Genomic DNA, 20,793 nt, shown 5'->3' on the forward strand with positions numbered 1-20,793 from the left:
TGTCCACCTTTTCTTTCTTTTCCCCACTTTCTGGAAGGCTCTTTTGCTGTGATCTGGGTCAAACGGCACCCGCTCTATAGAGGTATCTGATCTTGGTCAAGTAGTCCCCATTGTTCAGAGGCACAGTTCCTGGGATAATCTTTATGTGTTTGTGCTTTCCTTCAGTAAGGCGCTAACATTGTCTGGCCTCATCCAACAGAGCACATTTTAAATACAGAGACATGCTCAATATTTCTAGCCTCAGATACAAACATTACATGCATACAGGTTGGCTAAACACAGTCAATAGGTCTTAAGTTTTGCGATAATACCCCACATCAATCTTGCATAAGGTATATATTAGCTCTGCTATATCCATATCATAAGCATATTTTCATAAAGAATGTAGAGTATAATATCATACCCCACGTGTATGTTTGCTGATCTGCAAATACTAAAGGAGCACACACCTTTGGGTGAAAACGCTCATGACGATAGTGCAGAGCCATGCAAGTTCCATGATTCTGTGTGAGATGGCAGACAGTGAGGAGGGCCAGGCAGGTTAGTGGGTTTAGAAAAAAAGGTGTAAACATTATGTATACGTTTATGTATGGGATACATATAAAATTAGTGGATGGTTAACAATGCATTATAAGAAGTTTGAACCCATGGCCACAACCACCCCTGTCTGACCTGTTTGGTACCCAGCATATGCTGCCAATCCAAAGCTTCCCAAAATACAGTGGTAGACAGTGGGATATCTATTCATGGTGCACCTCACTCTGAAGCTACACAAGTGCTTCTGGTGAGTACCCTGACTGCTGAGGCAGGGAGTCCAGGAGGCCGGCACACAAGTGACATAGTAACCGTAGTGACTCTATGGTGACATAACTTGAGTTAACCCACACTGAAACTGTAGATATGGCCTTAGGTGTATGAAATGTTTGGCAGTATGAGGGTAGACTAAGATTCATTCAGGTGTTCAGGCTCAAGGCATTGGAACTGCCTTACTGCACCCTACAGGCTCAGGAACAAAGAGGCACAAAAAAAGATCATTTATTCCTTAAAATTTCTTGACGCGAGCATGATTAACTCATGATTTTAGAATTCTTGTGGTTGTAAAGGTATGTTGGCATTGTAGATGTGTGTTCATTATATTTTGAAAGGAAAAGCTATCAATGGGTTGAACAAAGAGTCCGATCAGTCCCTCAGGATAAGTCGATTGGCTATTAGCCAAGATAATCAGGGATGCAGGCCCATTCTCTGCATGTCCCTAAACCGTCCTTTGACTGCCAGATGCTGGGAGCAGACAATGGGATGGTTCAATGAGTCCTTGACTGGTCTGATTATTCCGTTAGAAGCACCTGGCATTGGCCACTGTCACAAGACACGATACTAGATTAGGTGGACTATTGGTCTGACCACCAATATTTACAGCACTGGTGGATTGACTCAAAACAAAGTTTTCACACTAGGTCAGAAATTCAGTCAGAGTGGAAGTCAGATGATTGAACAGAATAAACATCTGCTCTAAAAATGAGAAGAAAAAATTAGAATGAAAAATTCAGGGAATCCTAGCAGCAGATAAGACAACTTGGGACACTGCTATGAGACTCGATGCATACAGATACAGTGATAAGGGATTCTTTAAAAAGAAAAGGAGGACTTGTGGCACCTTAGAGACTAACCAATTTATTAGAGCATAAGCTTTCGTGAGCTACAGCCACAAGTCCTCCTTTTCTTTTTGCGAATACAGACTAACACGGCTGTTACTCTGAAACCTGTCATTATGCAAGGCATTCTTTGTTTCTGAGGGGATATCTGTACCATGTTTCACTGAATTCAGTCTCAGGGATTATCTACACTGGCAAGTTAAAGAGCTCTAAGTTGCTGGCTCAGGGGCGTGAAAAATCATCCCCCCCACCCCCGCGGAGCGCAGCACGTTTGAGTGCTTTAAAGCGCTAGTGTGGACAGGCTCGGCTCCCAGTGCTCGGACCTAATCCCCTCGTCGAGGTGGATTCCAGGAGCACTGGCACCCACGACAGCCCTTTGAAATTTGCAGTGTAGACAGAGCCTCAGTAGGTTACATCAGACAAAGAGGAGATGTATTGACTAGGCATGGGGATGCCTGTGCCTTTACGAACCCAGCCCTGTGCCTTTGAGAACCCATTCCTGGGAAGCCGATGCTGAGAGGTTCTGCCTGGGAGAGGGGAAATAAAAAAGCCTCTTGCCCCCCCACCCCCAACAAACTATTTTGCAAGCCCTGGTGTCTCAGTCCCACTGGAGTAACGGCTACCCCCTGTGCCCCTGCCTGTGCCAGGTTTTGCCCTCTGACACCCTCTGCCAGCGCCTCGCTCCTGGGCTTAACTCTGCCTCCTCCCCCCATCCCTGATTTTCCCTTTAGCCCCTCTCCTAATGCTGCCTCCAGCTGCTTGACCCCCCTGACCAGTCAGTTTCCGCCCCCTGCTCAGGCTGGCTCAGGAGGATGGTTGGCTCGGTCCTTGAGTAACCCCCCCGGCCCGTACTCCCCCCCAGCAGGCCCCTGGTGCCAGCCCAGAAGCTGCCTGCCCATCTTCCCCCAGTGCCCTGCAGTGAGGCTGCCCACCCCATCTGCCCCACCCCTGCGCAGCCAACCCAGAAGCTGCCATGACCAGGCTGCGTGTCCCCCTGGCCCAGCTTCCTCTGCCCTGAAAATTAAAAAGCCTCACACCTGCCTGCAGTGGGAGCCTGCTGGGAGCTTCAGCAGCTGCAGGGGAACAACTAATAGGCAGGGCGGCAGGGGGACAGAGGGCTCCGTGGGTTGCTCTTGCCTCCAGGCACCGCCCCCTGCAGCTCCCATTTGTCCCGAACGGGGAACCGTGGCCAATGGGAGCTTCAGGCGAGGTATCTGGAGTTGTGGCAAGGGCAGCATGTGGAGGCCTGTGCCCTCCCCTCCAACCCCCCCCACCAGGGGCCACTCAGGGATGCGGTTCCGGCCGCTTCCCAGAGCAGCGTGGGGCCAGGGCAGGCTGGCAGGGAGCCTGCCCTGGACCCAGTGCGAGCCGCTGCCACCCTTGAGCCACTTTACGTAAGTGGCGCCGTGCCGAAGCCCAAACCCCTCCTGCACCCCAACTCCCTGCCATGAGTTCCCTCCCACAGTCTGCACCCCCCCGCACTCCGCACCCCAACCCCCTGCCCTGAGCCTCCTGCTGCACCCCAACTCCCTGCCCTGAGTTCCCTCCTGCAGTCCGCACCCTTCCTGCACCCCTGTCCTGAGCCCCCTCCTGCATTCCTCACCCCTGCACACCAATCCCCTGCTATGAGCCCCCTGCTGCACCCACACCCCTCCTGCATCCTAACCCCCTGCCCTGAGCTCCCTGCCGCGCCCTTCCTGCATCCCAACCCCCTTCCCTGAGCACCCTCATACACCCCACACACCTCCTCTGCCCCAATCCCTTGCCCCGAGCCTGTTCCTGCACCCCTAATCCTCTCCCACACCCCACACTCCCTCCCCCACCCCAGCCTCCTGCCCCGCATAGAATTTCCCCACCCAGATGTGGCCCTTGGCCCAGAAAGTTTGCCCACCCCTGCTTTAAGCCTCAGAGTACTTCCATTGACTCTTGAGTCGCCATCAGCACTGGATTTGGTTGGTGTCCTGCTAGGTGTTTTGTAGGATAAAGACCTTATTTGTAAGCTCTTTGAAGCAGGGATCTGTCTGCAAACTCCAAGCCATGTGTTAATGTGCCCCAGGGCTTGTAAAGATGGTTATTGAGTTGGTGACACATGCGCACAATGTGAAACCAGGAGAACTTGAACTTTGCCTGTTTCTCCAGGGTTCTGTTGCAGTTGCACCGCGTGGCTCCTAAACACTCATTTAAAATCCCCCAAACCAACCACTGGATGTTTCGCTTCCCTTTGTATTCTCAGTGTTTTCACTTGTTTGTTTGTGGGTTTGTTTTGCTGTTTGTGTCGCTTTATTACTTATTGTTACTCTTCTATGTGTATAAAATATAAATCAAATTTGGAGTGGACATGGCAGAAAAATTGTATAAGCCTGAGTGAATGCCTCTTACAATCTTTTCAGATACCGGAAAGGACAGTATTAATATTTACAAGGAGAGCATGACTATTTCTAGTTGACGCACAGATCTGTTTAGCATCTTAAGACTGCACGATGTGTGCAGATTATATGTATGCAAGAGGGTTAGCTTTACAATAGTTAGCTAATGGTACAAATGACTTTTGGAAAGAACATTAAGTGGTCGGCTGAGTCCCTCAGCAATTTTCAAGTGGTCCGCGGAAAGAAAAGTTTGAAAACCCCTGCTCTACGCTAAAGGTATGAATCTCCTCTTGCACTGGTGAGAGTCAGGAGTGACTCCATAGAAGCCAAGGGAACGTGTAAACTGGGGGGAGAGCAGAATTCAGCCCTAAATACTTCGAGGAGCTTCACAGACACCCAGTGTCAAGCAAAGACACACTAGGATGCTCCTTGGCTGGGTGCAGGGGGGAGAGGTAAATTCATTTACACACTCCTTTCCTTCCTGGCCCAGAGAGAAAAGGCCCCATACCTTGTTCCCCACCTTCATGAGCCAGCTAGTCCGCAACCCTGGTGCTAGATTGGAGCCAGTGCCCCAGTAAGGTAAAGCCCCTTATCCCATTTCTGAACCCCGGAGCCAGCCAGCCAGCCCCCTTCCCTGGGGTCGGATCAGAGCCGGCACGCTCTCTATGGAAAGGCCCCAAATCCATTCCCCGCCCCTCTGGACCAGCCAGTCCCCCAACCCTGAGGGTGAACTGGAGTCAACACTCCCGAGATGGGAAAGGCCCCATATCCAATTAACACCCCCCCCCCACACACACACACACCAACCTCTTGTTTGGCTTCTGGGACCTACAACATGATTCCCTGACTGCCACAGGGGCGTGTTTTCTCTGTGTCCTGAAATAGTTCATTTCATACTGGTCACACCCTGTGCTGGGCTGTGGCCATCCCAGCTCTGAGACCGCATCCCTGGGCACCAAGGCTGCTACTGACCATTGCTTTGTGCCGGTTAGTGTCTCAGTGAGGAACTTGGGTGCAGAAGTGGGTGAAGAGATCTCAGAGACCATCAACCTTAGGGCTTTTCTGGGGGAGCCCTGGGTGCCTTTCTTATGAGGGGCTGGATCCACAAAAGCCAGTGTGCTGGATGGAGAGCTGCCGGAGTCAGCCAGTCGGAACAGCTAAGGACAGGGGTGGCCCAAGCCTTCTGCCACAAAGGGACTTAGGTGCTTCCTGTTGGTTGTCGTCAATTGGGCGCCTAAGCCTGGTCAGCCCTGCTCACCTAACTCCACCAGAGGTGGAACCCTTGTTCTATGCCCGAGTTCAGTGGTTTGAGCACTGAGTCAGCAAGTGGAAGACCTGACTTCAAATCCCATCTCTATCTGATAGGAGCAGCGAGGAGCACCCAGGTCTCCTACATCCCAGTTGGGTGCCCTGGGTGGGGCAGTCTCAATTGCCCCTGCTGGCACTGTTCCACTTTGCATAAATCATTAAACATTAATTTCACCCGGGAGAGTGATGCTGCAGGCTGGTGGTCAGGGCACCCACCTGGGAGATCAGGGTGCAAATTCCCAGTTCCAATGATTTAACCAAACTGGAGCAGCTTCAAGAGGAGAGATGGAGAGCGACCCACAGCAGAAGATCCCCTGACAATGATTTACAAGCTTTCAGTAGAGATCTCACTGCTATGCTTCCTGGATAAATGTCATAAAATCAGTGTATTCGGTGTGGTGAGTTTGTCAGGTCTGAGACAGGAGTTGCTTGTAAATAACAGTGACTCCTTTGCCAATTGGCACCAATGAGCTTTTGTCACGCATGCACTGAGCTATACCGTCCCACTCTGATAGAACAGAAAGGCCAGCACAAAAAATAGAGACAGGAACAATAAGATACTAAAATGACAATGGTTGGAACTCTTCATTTCTCTCAGTTTTTGGATTGATGGGTACTAGGAGCTGTCGCTACAGTTGAGGGACCAGGCGATCAGACAGCTGGCTCAGCCCTCCATACTAGTAGCTTTCTCACATACAGGGAGATGGGTCAAAATTGGAATTGATGTCCTGACTTGCTTCCCATAGGAGATCAATCTGTCTAACGCTATCTCTACACTTCAAACACTGAAAGTATTCTTCTGACAACCTAACACTGTCTACACTGGGGCTCAGGTCACATTAACTACTTCTCTCAGTGGAGTGGATTTTTCACACCCCTGAAAGATGGGACTATGTCAACATAGCTTTTCAGCGTAGACCAGCTTTAGATGGCTTTTTGATACGAAAGGCAATGGAGTTCAGCCTTTTCCTTCGTATTGATGGTTGACGAGGGCGGTTTTCCTACCTGCTGGAGATGTCCTATGACAGATGTGATGCCTCTCTGTTGCACATTAGAGAAGTGGGGAAGTCAGTGACCCTTACAGTGTAAGTGGGCAAAAAGTTACACAACTTGTCTCGAGTAGTTTTCCTTTTAATAGAAATGGACTTTAAGGCTAAGCAAAATAAGTTCTATTTGAAATACAAAAAATTAAAAAATATATTAGGCCAATATTCTCTTATACACTCACTCTCTCACACACATTCTCCCACCCCAACCTTTGGAGCAAGGTTTTCTACCAGAACTTCTTACACTACGGGGGGTAAATTAAATCAAATTAACTTTTCAGGACTACCCATCACTTCCTGTACAACTAAAAAAAAAAACAAGAGGACTTTCAGTATTCCAAAATCATTCAGATTATCACACAATTAGTCTCTTACTCTTTTACAAATTACGTCACCTATAATTTCATTTTCATTAGTAACAATAACATATTCAAAGATCACCAATTCTTGTCGTATGTTGGGATTAAAAGAAAACTCATTCCCAACAACCGAACCTTGGCTCAAGTTGTGGTTTCTCCCAACGTAGGTCCCAACCACTTCTGGGAGTTCATATATCTCAGGATCTTCTGCCATGTGCGTTGGTGGAAGAGGTCTCCTTTGTGGGAAGGTTTGCATCATGAGGAAAAATGCCTCTTTTCTCACCTTTAATCTTTCAAAGTAGGAGGAGGTAGAGGAGAAGTGATGCAAATGCATAAAACACAAGAGAAAACTGTCTGGTCTACACTAAAGATATTTATCGGTATAACTTGTTGGAGGATTCGCTCTACCTTGAAGTCTTTAAATCACGATTTGAGGACTTCAACAGCTCAGAAATAGGTAAGAGGTTTATTACAGGAATGGGTGGGTGAGATTCTGTGGCCTGCGTTGTGCAGGAGGTCAGACTACCTGATCAAAATGGTCCCTGCTGACCTTAAAGTCTATGAGTCGAACTATATTGCTCAGGGGTGTGAAAAGTCCACACCACTGAGCAACGTACTTACAGGGCCCCAGCCCCGCCGTGCAGATAGCGCGACATCAAGAGGAGAGTTTCTCCTGCCAAGACAGTTGCCGCCGCTTGTGGGGCTGGACTAATACAGTCCAGAGCAGAGATCTCTACCCTTGGCTTAGAGCATCTGTAAAGGCAGTCCTACAGCAGTGCAGCTACACTGGGCAGCTGCGCCAGCATCAGCTCTAGGTGCACTCACAGCGTCAGGCACAAAACCACCAACTCAGGACTCAACACAGGTGGATCCTGACGTCTGAAACTGGAGCCCGACACATTCATTGCCTCGCTGCTTGTCATCATTTCCACCGCCTCAAAGTCCTTGGTACCCAATCAGGTAGCCAGGGTGGGATCCATGGAGAAGGGACGTCCCATGAAGCATTGGATCAAAATGGTGAAGGATGATCGTTCTCAATCTAACCCTGGTATCCTTTGGAATGGTAATCAGTGACACTAAACGAGTAAGTGGGCTTGTACAAACAATTTTCCTGGCCACCATAGCTTCCTTTACTGGAGTAGAAATCAAGAACTGAGTGTGTACTCTTTTCACCCCAGTTCTTTCCAAATCCTTTACAAAACCACTCAAAATATCAACAGTGTTAGTGAGGAATGGCTCCCCAAGACATGCCCAGCTTTTCTTTAATTTGGTGGCACAGTTTCAGGCAAGGCCTGGATACAGGGCAGGATCAGAATCTCCGTAAGTTACCAGAGCTGGAGATTCTATTCAAAAATAGCCATTTTTCTGCAGCTATTAGATTGTCAACACTGATTTTATACACATTTTAGCACATACAAAGGATAAATTCAACAAAAAACCCACTTCTATTTCCTCGACATCTGCGTCAGGAAGGGCAGGATTCCTCATCACATAAAATGAACTAGGAGAGATCTTTTGTAGGGCCTGGGTTACACACGATTTGGGAACCAAATACATGGCCATTCTGCCCAGTTCAAAATCACTTATGGTGGAATTCTCTCCCCAGATCATCTGAGACAATATTGACTTCAACAATTGAACTACACAGTGATCATATGTACTTCCTTCAGTTAGATGAGGTTCTGCTGTTGTTTACTATTTCCGAGTGGAAATTTTAAGATCACTGCTGTTTTTTGGTTATGACCAAAGTGGAATGACCGCTTTAGCAAACGGTCATTTGTCTGAAATTCTCCAATAGATCTGAGCGCCATCATATCAAACTGAACTAATATCCAATTGGGTGAGCAAACAGCCCTCAGGACAGATAGAAACCACATCACAGAGAGAGAATACATGACAGTGAAAGTGTCAAGTAAAATTCCAGAGCAGGTGACATCTGATTATTCAGAATCAGGACAAGAGATTCTCCCAGCACATTCTCCTCTGATCCATTCAAACATACTTCCCGCAGCGCTGTCTCAAGAGTCAGTTATTTTCAACATTTTCAGTACACTAGGATCTAAATAATGGGGAGGAGGGTCCGAAATGACACTTTTTTTTTCCAGCCCCTGCTTCTCGTCATTTACATATCATTTGAAAAGTTCCCAATAGAACTGCTCTTCAGCAAAACCCAGAGCAACATGAGAACAACTGGCAATGATACAATCTGTATCATTGGTGACTAACAATAACTTTGCAATAGGAGGAATAGTATAAATGTGTTGCTCCCCGCTTCCTGATAGGAAGCACACACTCAAATTACTCATGGGACAATAAAAAGGACAAATAGGTCCACCTCAAGAGGGCGAACTGCAAAAGGCAAAAACGGGGCACTCATCTGGATAAGCTGAGGGATGACGGTGCAGCAAACAGTTCAAACAGCATTCCAAGTTACTATGCAGGAATCAGGAAAAGTATTAAAGAAAAAAAGTACTGATAGACCTAGAGGTTTTTATGGTGTTGATCTCCCTTGCAGATTCTCTGATGGCTAACACGGGCTGAGTGCCAAGAAAAGGTATTCCCACACTCACTGCATTCGTAGGGCCTCTCCTTTGTGTGAATTCTCTGATGACTAGAAAGGGCTGAGCTGCTAGAGAATCCCCTGTGTGGATTCTCTGATGATTAGAAAGTTCTGATCTTTGAGTCAAGCTTTTCCCACACTCACGGCATTGCTAGGGCCTGTCAAGGTTCCTTCCCTGCTGTGAACTCTACAGTACATATGTGGGGACCTGCATGAAAACCCCAAAGCTTATTTTTACCAGCTTAGGTTAAAACTTCCCCAGCGTACAAACTAGTTTACCTTTTGCCCTTGGACTTTATTGCTGCCACCACCCAGTGTCTAATAAATATATAACAGGGAAAGAGCCCGCTTGGAAACGTCTTTCCCCCAAAAAGGCTCCCCAAACCCTACACCCCCTTTCCTGGGGAAGGCTTGATAAAAATCCTCACCAATTTGCATAGGTGAACACAGACCCAAACCCTTGGATCTTAAGAACAATGAAAAAGCAAGCAGGTTCTTAAAAGAAGAATTTTAATTGAAGGAAAAAAGTAAAAGAATCACCTCTGTAAAATCAGGATGGTAAATACCTTACAGGGTAATCAGGTTGAAAACACAGAGAATCCCTCTACGCAAAACCTTAAGTTACAAAAAGACACAAAAACAGGAATCTACATTCCATTCAGCACAGCTTATTTTATCAGCCATTTCAACAAAACAGAATCTAACGCATATCTAGCTAGATTACTTACTAAGTTCTAAGACTCCATTCCTTTTCTGTTCCCGGCAAAAGCATCACACAGACAGAGAGAACCTTTGTTTCTCCCCCCATGCAGCTTTGAAAGCATCTTTTCTCCTCATTGGTCATTTTGGTCAGGTGCCAGCGAGGTAATTCTAGCTTCTTAATCCTTTACAGCTGAAAGGTCTTTTCCTCCAGCAGGGAGGGATTTTAAAGGTGTTTACCCTTCCCTTTATATTTATTGCAGAGCCTCTCCCGTGTGTGGATTCTCTGATGCTGGAAAAGGTGTGCTCTTTGAGTGAAGCTTTTCCCACACTCACTGCATTCGTAGGGCCTATCCCCTGTGTGGATTCTCTGATGGCGAAAAAGGGCTGATCTCTGAATGAAGCTTTTCCCACACTCACTGCATTCGTAGAGCCTCTCCCCAGTGTGGATTTTCTGATGCTGAAAAAGGGCTGATCTTTGAGTGAAGCATTTCCCACACTCACTGCATTCGTAGGGCCTCTCTCCTGTGTGGATTCTCTGATGCTGAAAAAGGCCTGATCTTTCAATGAATCTTTTCCCACACTCACTGCATTCATAGGGCCTCTCCCCTGTGTGGATTCTCTGATGTTTAGAAAGGCCTGGTCTTCGAATGAAGCTTTTCCCACACTCACTGCATTTGTAGGGCCTCTCCCCTGTGTGGCTTCTCTGATGATTAGAAAGTGCTGAGCTCCAAATGAAGGTTTTCTCACACTTACTGCATTTGTAGGGCCTTTCCTCTGTGTGGATTCTCTGATGAGTAGAAAGGGCTGAGCTCCTAGTGAAGCTTTTCCCACACTCACTGCATTCATAGGGCCTCTCCCCTGTGTGGATTCTCTGATGTACAGAACGGTCTGAGCTCCTGGTGAAGCATTCTCCACACTCACTGCATTCGTAGGGCCTCTCACCTATGTGGATTCTCTGATGATTTGAAAGGACTGATTTTTGAGTGAAGCTTTTTCCACACTCACGGCATTCATAGGGCCTCTCCCCGGTGTGGATTCTCTGATGAGTAGAAAGGGCTGAGCCGCTACTGAAGCTTTTCCTACACTCACGGCATTCATTAGACCTCTCCCCGGTGTGGATTCTCTGATGAGTAGAAAGGGCTGAGCTGAACGTGAAGCTTTTCCCACACTCACTGCATGTATTTTTCCTCCTTCTCCTGAGGATTTCCTGCTGAGTTGTGGTTTCCTTGAGGCCCTGCTGAGTTCCCCGACAGGAAATAAATTTTCCCATTTTCTCCACTGGGTGGTTTCCCTGTTCTCTTTCTGGTCTGTGATGAATCGCAAAGGGTTTTCCCTGCTCATGACTCCTGGACACGCTCCTTTTCCATCTTTGCGATAATTCTCTGTGTTTATCCACTTGTTCAACATTCTCCTGCTGAGAATTCTGCTCCTCTTTCTCACAAAGCATTGTATCACCTGCTGTGATAGAGATAGAAACCTCAAACAGGGATGGAAAGGGGAAGACCAAACGAAAAAAAGTGCTGGAGAGGGGTCAAATAAAAATCAGGTACTCAACTCCCCCAAACTCTTCCACCAAATAGGAGAGAGGAGGGGGATCAATTCAGCCTTCACATCCCATCCAAATTCACAGGGGGAAGGGAGGAAACTTCTGCCTGGTGTCTGCTAGGATCTATAGGAAGCCATGAGCTATATTTACCCTGAGGATATGACCCCTGCTAGAGATAATAATGAATTGAGAGACCTCCCAAGACTTTGTAGGGCATCCCAGATGGTTCCTTCAGGTACTTATAGATTCTGAGTTGATGTAATGTTTCCTCACCTGTGCAGGGAGCTCTCAGGATCTCTCTTTCCTCTGGGACCCATGGCTCTTCCCCTTGTTCCAGCTGGGAGATCACATCAGGTTTGGAAACTGGAAACCCTGCTCAGATGAAAGAAAACAAATGTCTTCAGTTGATGTCACAAGACTTTGTCATAAAAAAAAAAACATTCTATTAAAAAACATTCTATTAACTTCAGTGCTTAGTGTGAGCTGGTGTGCCTGGGGCAGTCCCTCACTGAAAAGGCCAAGGTCAGGGCAGGCTGAAAAAGGGATAGCATATCCTCCCCAAACTGGTGGTTAACACTGAAGTTAAACTCACCGACCAGTCACAAACTGCTTCTCATCACCCACACTGGTTACCGAGAAGCTGAAAAAAGAAATCACACAGCCCTTTTTATTGTATTGCAGTTCTCTGACTCCCAGTCCGCACCTAGGTCCACTGCAGTGAGAGGTTATTTAAAAACTCTGCTCACAAACAAAATATTCTTCTGATCCCAAGGGGTTAGCATCAGTACCAGGTCACGATAGATTTGGATCTTACCCAAAATACCATGCTGCCAGCCAATCCTTTGGCATCTAAACTAAAGGTTTAAAGAAAAGAAAGACAGAAAGAAGCAAAATGGGAAAGCAGTCAGGTACAGTCTGAAATCTATATATCAGGTTCTTAGCAGTATGGTGAGTTAGTGGCTTGAAAGTCCATCTGGAACACAGCCACAGCTTGGATGGGTCATTCAGTCCTTTGTTCAAGGCTTCAGTTTGTAGAGAAGTTGCTCCAGAGGTAGGAAGAGGGATTGAAGACAAAAGGGAGATGATGCAGCTACCCTTTATATGCCTTTTGCCATGTGGCTTATACTTCCTGTGCCCCAAACAAGAGTTTCACAGCACATGGCACGGAAAAGCCTTGGAGTTCTCAGTACACAGGCGCACCCCTGCATGTCTTGCTGACTCAATAGGTGTATCCCCTTGGTCCTTTCCATGGGCTCATTGTACAGCTGATGACCCTGGATGGGCCATCGAACAGGCTACGCAGTGCTGACGCCAGTATGTCTAGGGGTGTCACCCAGAAACACTACACAAGTCTGGAAATACAAATATACCCTACATCTCTATATCTCACAATACAAAGGTGATACAAACAGAAACAAAATCATCATACTTGGAAAATCATAACATTTTCCCTGACAGCTTACATGGCACATCTAGCATGATTCATTGCAATTTTATCATATTGGTATTAATAAAATACTAATAATATAAACAGTCTCACAATTCCACATAGTGTCACACTAAATAAACCAGTGAATTCCCAGGACCAGCTCCCCCGGTCCTTTAAGATGCCAAATGCCCACATATCGGCTGGGAACACATCCAGACAGACACTGTGTCAGTCTGTACCCCTATGTTCACTCTTCTGGAAAATTATGATCAATTTGGGACATAGTATGGCTTGTGAGATATCATGTGAAATCACATAATCTACTTGATGTTATCCTCCTGTTAAAATGTGGAGGAACACTGTGAGTAAAGATATGAGATTTAATGTATGATATTACTGAAAAGTTATAATTTTGGGGAACACCCACAGACCAGTTCCCTCAGAGGCAGCAAGGCAAACAGCTGGTCAAACAGCTATTCTCCGGAAGTGGGAAGGTGTGAAGAAGACATTTACATTCCTTCAAAGAGACCACTTGAAGCTCATATTGACAACAGACAGCCTGTCAGCAACACTCAGCTGAGAACGGAATTTGTTTCTAGTACAAAGGACTGAACTATAAAAAGAGGTGAGGAAAATACTTGAGACTCTCTCTCTCTGCTCCCTTTCTCTCTGTTCATGACAACTCCTGAAGAAGTGTACTTGGGCAGCAGGGGCGGGTTAGGGGAGTCCTGGCTGAAAGGACAGCCACCAGCCTGTCTCAACATATGCTGAGAGAAACATTTGCTTTGAATCCGTTTTAGCTCGTTAAGTTAGATGTTAGTTTGTGTTTTATCTTGCATTTCTTTTGTAAACAATTCTGACTTTTAGGTCTCATTACCTGTAGTCACTTAAAATCTTTTTTTTTTTCAGTAGTTAAGAATTTGGTTTTATTGGTTATCTAACCAGTGTGTTTGGATTAAAGGGGGTTGGAAACTCCATCTGGAATAACGAGGCTGGTGCATGTCATTTTCCACTGATGACAGACTTCGTATGAGTTTGCATTGTTCAGCAGTGTGCTGGACAATGCAAGATGCACATTTCTAGGGGAAAGTCTGGGAGCAGAGAATTTTCTGAGGTTCTCCCGTGGTGTACTGTAATTTGAGCATCGCTGCCTAGCAGCAGTCAATACTGTGAAGCTGGGAGCGAGTTACATGCTGGAGACTGCGTGTTAACTGCCCAGGAGTGGCTGTTCTCACAGTAAAGCAGTGTAAAAGGCACCGCAGGTTGGGGAACTGAGGGGAAACAGCTGTTCAACAGTCCAGATTGTACTGTGGTTAACGTCACAGACACTCAATTTCAAAGAGTCTCCGAAAACAGACACAGACACTCAATATCAAATAGTCTCCGAAAACAGAGAAAGTAAATCCATGTTCCAGAAATAGAAGACTCCAGACAGAGGGCAAGTCTCCCTGGCATTGCTTCTTGCTGACAGAAAAGTCCAGAGACAATGAGTCAGTCCTGGGGAAGCCGGGAACAGTAAACATGGGCTGGTGGGGTTCAGTGGAGAAAGGGAACAGGAAGGGTAAGGATATTACTGAATGCAGGAGCTCAGCAGTACTAGATGTCAGGATAGCACGTATTGCAGCCCATTGGAAAACATAATCCCAACTATACATAGAAAATGATAGGGTCTACATTAGCTGTTTCCACTCAAGAGTGGGATCTTGGAGTCCTTGTGGAGCATTCTCTGAAAACGTTCATTCAAGGTGCAGAGGCAGTCAAAAAGCAAACAGAATGTTGGGAATCATTAAGAAAGGGATGGATAAGAAGACAGAAAATATCATATTGCTTCTCTATAAATCCATGGTTCGCCCACATCTTGAATATTGCATGCAAATGTGGTTGCCACATCTCAAAAAAGATAGACTGGAATTGGAAGAGGTTCAGAAAAGGGAAAAAATATGATTAGGAGTATTGAAGAACTTCCGTATGAGGAGAGATGAAAAAGACTGGGCCTTTTCAGCTTAGAAAAGAGACGAAAGGGGGATATGAGAGAGGTCTATAAAATCATGGCCACTCTCGAAAGACTGGACACTGGGCTACATGGACCTTTGGTCTGACCCAGTGTGGCCGCTCTTATCTACTAGGGAATCTAGTGAGCCCAGTGTCACGGGAGGGAGTAGGAAAATCCCTGGGTGTGGAGAACACTGGGAAATTAGAAGCTATAATTCAGGAGCAAGAGATGCTAATTAGTCTAGAAAAGCAGAATGTGAAAAATAAGAATTGGGGTCATGTGACAATGAGATAATCAAAAATCCAAGGAGCCTGCAGAGAAGAGAGGTGGTGGCTATCACACGTGCGGATGGAGAAGCAAGACTCTCCATTTCTCAGGAAGTTTCACTACCACCATAAGCCATTTTCACACGCTGCAGTGCAATCCAGACCAGTGAGGACTTGTGTCATCTGTAATCCTGGGTGAGATTCAATGTTCTGCTGTTGGAGCTCCCCTGTCTGGATACCCCCAGCCAGCATTCAAGGACGCATTGGGTGTCTGTGTGATAAGTAGCCCTGGACCAGCAGCTCTGACTCCAGCAGCCTGCTTGTTACACCCCAAGCACATTCTGGTTCGGGTGGAGGTGGCTCAGGGTTTCCGAGAAGGCCGGGGATAGGAAGCTTCTGTTGGTTATGCTGGACCTAAGCCCCAGTTTTACTTGAGGAAAAAGAGATATCTGACACTGTGCGATACTGCTCCTGTGCTCTGTTCCCAAAGTGTTCTTCAGCAGGGGAAGGTCTCTGGTCGTGTGTGTGTGTGTTACTGGCATATTGGGGTGATGCTGAAACAGGACAGAGCAGAGATACCATTGGGGGGTGGCGTGAACCGTATCTCTTCATTTCCCCTTCCAAGAACTGAGGGGACAGGAATCCTTACCCAGTGAGGTCACATTCTTATAGTTCTCCTGTATGACATCTCTGTAGAGAGCTCTCTGATCAGGGTGCAGCAGAGCCCACTCTTCCCTGGTGAAATACACAGCCACCTCCGCGAAGGTCACCAGCCCCTGAGACAGCAAAAGTCCAAAACTCAGTACCTGCTGCCCCACTATCTGTGTGGGAGAGGAGCCAATCAAATGGAAGCTCTGGGTGGATCACGGTCAGAGTCCCACCCCCACCTCGCTCAGAGCATCCTGGAACCACCAGGGTGAGGGAAAGAAGAGAGAGTCCCTCCTCTCTCCCACCAGATCCATCACACACCTACTAGCCACAGACTGATGCAGGAAATGGAGTCGCTAGCAGGGTCCAGGGACAGCTCCCTGGTAGGAAGTCCAACACGCTCCTCAGTGCGAGTAGCTGGATATGAAGGGAGGGGAATCTCCCCTAAGCCTGACTGGTGGGTGCCCCCTTCATATCTCATGGCACCCGCTGCTTAGTCGGGTCAGGCTCCCGCACTATGAGTCTGGTTAGGTTTCCTAGTCTCATGTAGGTGGGTTATTTTCTGTTCAACAAATTAGAGCATTTCCACCTCCCAACCTCATGGGTCTGTTCCCAGAATCTAGGCCACTTATTAAATAACTCCCAGCAGGTTTGCCACCCCGTGTCCTCCTCCCTTTCTCCACCTTATGGATTTCCTGCCCCGGACCAACCTCCAAACCAGACTGCGCAAACCTTCCCGTCTCTGGTGTATTTGCTGCCCCCCTCCCTCCAGAAGGAACCCACCCAAAACTCCCCAATAATCCCTACCTGAGCTGGCTCCACTGCAGCCATTTCTCTTCCCTGTCCCATGGGAGGATGGGAGGAGCTGAGGTGGAGGATGGACGTCGTTCTGCAGCCTGGGAGGGTGAGAAGCGTAATTGTGGGGGCTTCAGAACAGGCTTTAGTTAATTTCACATCAGAATTCCCCCAGGGCCCTTTCCTTGCAGACAGATAGCCTAGATTCTGCCATGCTGGAAAAATGCTTGATCTCTTTATTACAGTGTAGACCTGGCCCCTCCTGCCAGGCTAAGCCCACAGAGACATTTTTAACCTCCCTTCTCCCTCCCCTCACCCCATAACAAAGTCTCTGAACACAATGCTAGAAAAGAGCAGAACCAAAGAAGTCACTCTGGGGGATTCCCTCGGACATGGACCTCATGGCAGCCACAACTGAGCAGGGGGAATATGGAGTCAGGAACTGACTTTTCCTCTGTCTGATCGTTTTCTTGTTCACTGGAACAAATGATTCTGCCGAGGGATGCTGCAACACATGTGTCTGGGTGGACTAGAGCTGGAAATCTCTCTTCCCACTCATTTCTAACCACTGGCTCTTTCAGTCTCTCCTTCCCCTGTCCTCTCTCCCTGCCTCTCTGGCTAGGAAAGTCCCATTCCTGGATTCTTTGCAATCCCACGGCTGCATTTTGTCCTGGCAATTGCTAATGGGAGGAGAAATGAGGAGGGGCTGTTTGTGCAGAGTCACTTTCTTGCCAGTCCACAGCACTTTCCCTGAGATCTTTCAGTTACCTGAAGTTTGTGGCTCAGAATTTGTATTAACAGAGCCCATGTCTGCCCCAAGGGGCTAGTACCAGCTGGAGAAAGTCAGCACCTGGGTCGGGCAGAGAAGATGCTTTAATTAAAGTCACTTCCCAGCACAGAAGCCCCGCTAGGGTAGGAGCAGGTGCTAAACCTGGTCTCCCGGTTCACAATGGAGGCTGCAGCGTCTGACCCAGGAAGCTGAACCCCAATATCCTTAGGAGCGAGGGACAGAGCCTTTGAGCAGCCTTACCTCCTTTAGCTCTCTAGTGAAAGCAGCTAATGAGAGCACCTCCTTACAGGGAGACTTGCTAATCTCATTTGCCCCACTGTTCATCTGGAGTCACTCCTTGTCTTTCCATACTCTGGATTAACAATGGTCTCAATGAAACCAGATTTCAGAAAAGATGAGTCCAGAGTGATGTGGAAGAGGTCATTGTGTAGCAGTGCTAACCCCCTTCCCACCTCTCTCACCCCCCAGATCTAGGAGAAGGACTCGGGGCACAAATTTAGTAGCAGTCCCCAGAGCCTCTGCCATGCCCTTTGCCTGGGACCCCCCTCCTCCCATTTTGCAAATTAGAGAGAGGAAAGTGGAAAATCAGAGGGATTTTATATCAGTTGTTGAGAGGAGGTAAAATTGGAGCGTATTTCACATCAATATTTCAAAAATTAATACAGAGGAAATGGGCAACAGTTGCAAACATTTTATTTCCATGTTGAAGAATCTGAGAAAAAGGTGTAAATCTGAGGTTTACTTAGTATTTTATAATTAAGGGAGACAGGGAAAATCTCAGGGCATATTCAATTAGAAATGGACAACTAGAGAAAAAGTGGGGCAAATGTTTAGGGTATTTCATAACAATCTTTGAGATCTGTAGAGAATATGTGTCACAAAGTAATTGATAACATGAGAAAAAAACACCAAGATCAGAGGGAATTTTATATTGCTATGAAATAACTAGTTGGAAAAGAGGGACTGTTTGACTAGATTTTATATGACTGTGCAATACATAAACAGAAAGTGATGGTTCCCCGTCTGCCACCATTCACACTGGCAGCGGGGAGCCATTTCAGGAGGCAATTTAAGAGGGCAAAGGAGGAGGAGGAGCTGGAAGGCTTCCTGGGTGAGGGAAGGGGGCAGCAGTGGGGGGTGGGCAGGTGAGGGTCAATGGATAGCTGGGGGCAACTGTGTTGGCAGTTTGGGGCCAGCAAGTGGGATTGGGAAACCGGGGTCTGGGCAGTCTCCACGGGGGACACTTGCTCCTCGCTTCCCCCACCCTGGCGGAGAAGAGGCGTCTCATCCCATCCCCACTCCAGGGGCAGCCATGTTTTGGGAATCGACTCAGGGAACAATTTCTCACCTAGACACGGACAAATCGCTGCAGATAAAATGGGTGGGAAAATCCCCCACACCGGAGATGTTAAATTGACATTTGAGAAAAGGGGAAGAACTGGAGAGAATTTGTATCACGGTGTGAGAGGCACCAGCAGGGAAAGGATCCAATTCACTCACCTCCCGCCCCCCCTTCTCCCCCGGGGGTTTCCTGACGCTGCACAGGGACCGTTCAAGGCCCCCCCGGATCCCCCTCCAGGAGCCCCCCCGGTCCCGGCGGCGCGGGGCAGGGCCTGGCTGCGGCTCCCCTGGGGCTGGGCAGCCCCGAGGCGTCTCCCAGGTGCGGCAGGACGCGGCCCCGCGGAGGAACGAGCTCCTGGCCGCAGCCTGGGGCCGGGCCGCCGCCGGGGGGGGCCGCTCGCTGCCCCCGTCCCCTCCCGGGCCTGCCCGGGCCCTGTTGCCGGCAGAGAGCGGCCCCCCAGCCCGGCCCCGCGGGGTCGGGGTCTCCCAGCCTCGCCCCTTAACCCGCTGCCCCGTCCAGACCCCGCCGGGGGGCGCTGGGCTCCCGCTGGGACAGCAGCTCCGAGCCCCCCCGGGCGCGGCCCCCCCCGGGAGCAGGTCCCGGCGCCGCCCGAGGCCGGGTCCCCGCGGACACTGGGGCAGCGTCACCGCCCCGCCCCCGGGGCTCGCTCCGGTACCTGGAGGCGGCAGCTCGGCAGCGGGGCGGGCAGGGCCCGGGGCGGCCCCAGCGGGAGCAGGGCGCGGGCCGGGCGCGGGGGGGTTAATGAAGGTCGCCCCGGCACAGACCCTGCCGCTCAGCCCGCTCCCGCAGCAGCCGGTGAGCTCTGCCTCTGCGCACGCGCGACTCCCGCCCGCCTCCATCTGCGCATGCCCAGAGCTAGGGAGGCAGAAAACGTTTCTCCGTCTTGGGAGAGGCGCCAACGGCTTCGCACCAGCGCGGCTCGTCCTCCCCGATCGAACATCACTTCCGCTCGCGGGAGAGTCAGGAACTACATCTCCCAGCGTGCCCCGGGGGCGCTTCCGCCTTCTGCAGCCTCGGTCCGGGCAGGTGCCGGGATCAGCCTGATTCCCTCCGGCCCCTCCCCCAACCCAGCACCTCTCACACCCGCCCCCCTCCCGCGGCTCGTTGCTGGGGCTCCCGGGGGCGCCGCAGGTATCACCACCAAAATTACGCTCAGAACAGTGGTACTCCCCTGTCACCTCATTGCTCTCTCACTTAATTTTTGAGACATTTTCTTCAGCCTTTGTCATCGCTGTGAAAACTGAACTTGTCTCCTGTTGTCTTCATTAGTTTTATGAGCGGTGAGAAAAAGGCCTCTGTCTGCATAATGGGGACACAAGACATGTTAGACACACCTGGATTACTCTTCGTGGGTTGATAATGTCAGATCCTTCTCATTCGCAGTGAGCTGAGCTGAGCTGAGCTGTCTGTCTTCCCATCATCCAGATTGCTGGGTCAATCATTTCTCACCGTGCAGTCTTTGTACCTGAGGTGTTTCCGGCTCTCCTTGTAGGCTCTCATTGTCCACCTTTTCTTTCTTCCCCCCACTTTCTGGAAGGCTCTTTTGCTGTGACCTGGGTCAAGCAGCACCCACTGTATAGAGGTATCTGATCTTGGTCAAGTAGTCCCCATTGTTCAGAGGCACAGTGCCTGGGATAATCTTTACGTGTTTCTGCATTCCTTTAATAAGCCGCTCACATTGTCTGGCCCCATCCAAGAGAGCACATTTTAAATACAGGGACATGCTCAATATTTCTAGCCTCACATACAAACATACAAACATGCATACAGGTTGGCTAAACACAGTCAGTAGGTCTTAAGTTTTGCAACAATACCCTGCATCAACCATCTGGCATAAGGTATATATTAGCAAAGAATTCGATCAGTCCCCCAGGATAAGTAGATTGGCTATTAGCCAAGATAATCAGGGATGCGGGCCCATGCTCTGCACGTCCCTAAACCGTCCTTTGACTGCCAGATGCTGGGAGTGG

At 48.7% G+C, this 20,793-nt stretch overlaps 1 protein-coding gene across 3 annotated transcripts; it reads right to left on the reverse strand.

Moving 5' to 3' along the window:
* Nucleotides 1–9,833: 9,833 nt before the first annotated feature.
* LOC311530750 (uncharacterized protein) lies at nt 9,834–19,710 on the reverse strand. Of its 3 annotated transcripts, XM_084647620.1 has the most exons (6): nt 19,479–19,610; nt 17,439–17,520; nt 16,683–16,771; nt 15,877–16,003; nt 11,813–11,911; nt 9,834–11,451 (listed from the first exon to the last, which is right to left on the reverse strand). In XM_084647620.1, exons 2-6 carry the CDS (start codon nt 17,476–17,478, stop codon nt 10,217–10,219), a joined length of 1,590 nt encoding a protein of 529 aa, XP_084503746.1. In that variant the 5' UTR covers nt 17,479–17,520; nt 19,479–19,610; the 3' UTR covers nt 9,834–10,216. The 3 variants fall into 3 exon arrangements, with proteins under 3 accessions (XP_084503746.1, XP_084503745.1, XP_084503744.1); XM_084647619.1 differs by lacking the exon at nt 17,439–17,520 and having other exon boundaries at nt 9,834–11,448; nt 19,479–19,710; XM_084647618.1 differs by lacking the exon at nt 17,439–17,520 and having other exon boundaries at nt 19,479–19,706.
* Between the last annotated feature and the right edge of the window lie 1,083 nt (nt 19,711–20,793).

Source organism: Lepidochelys olivacea (genome assembly GCF_965140295.1).
Source record: "Lepidochelys olivacea isolate rLepOli2 genome assembly, chromosome: 14".
In the NCBI taxonomy this organism is placed as follows: Eukaryota; Metazoa; Chordata; order Testudines; family Cheloniidae; genus Lepidochelys; species Lepidochelys olivacea.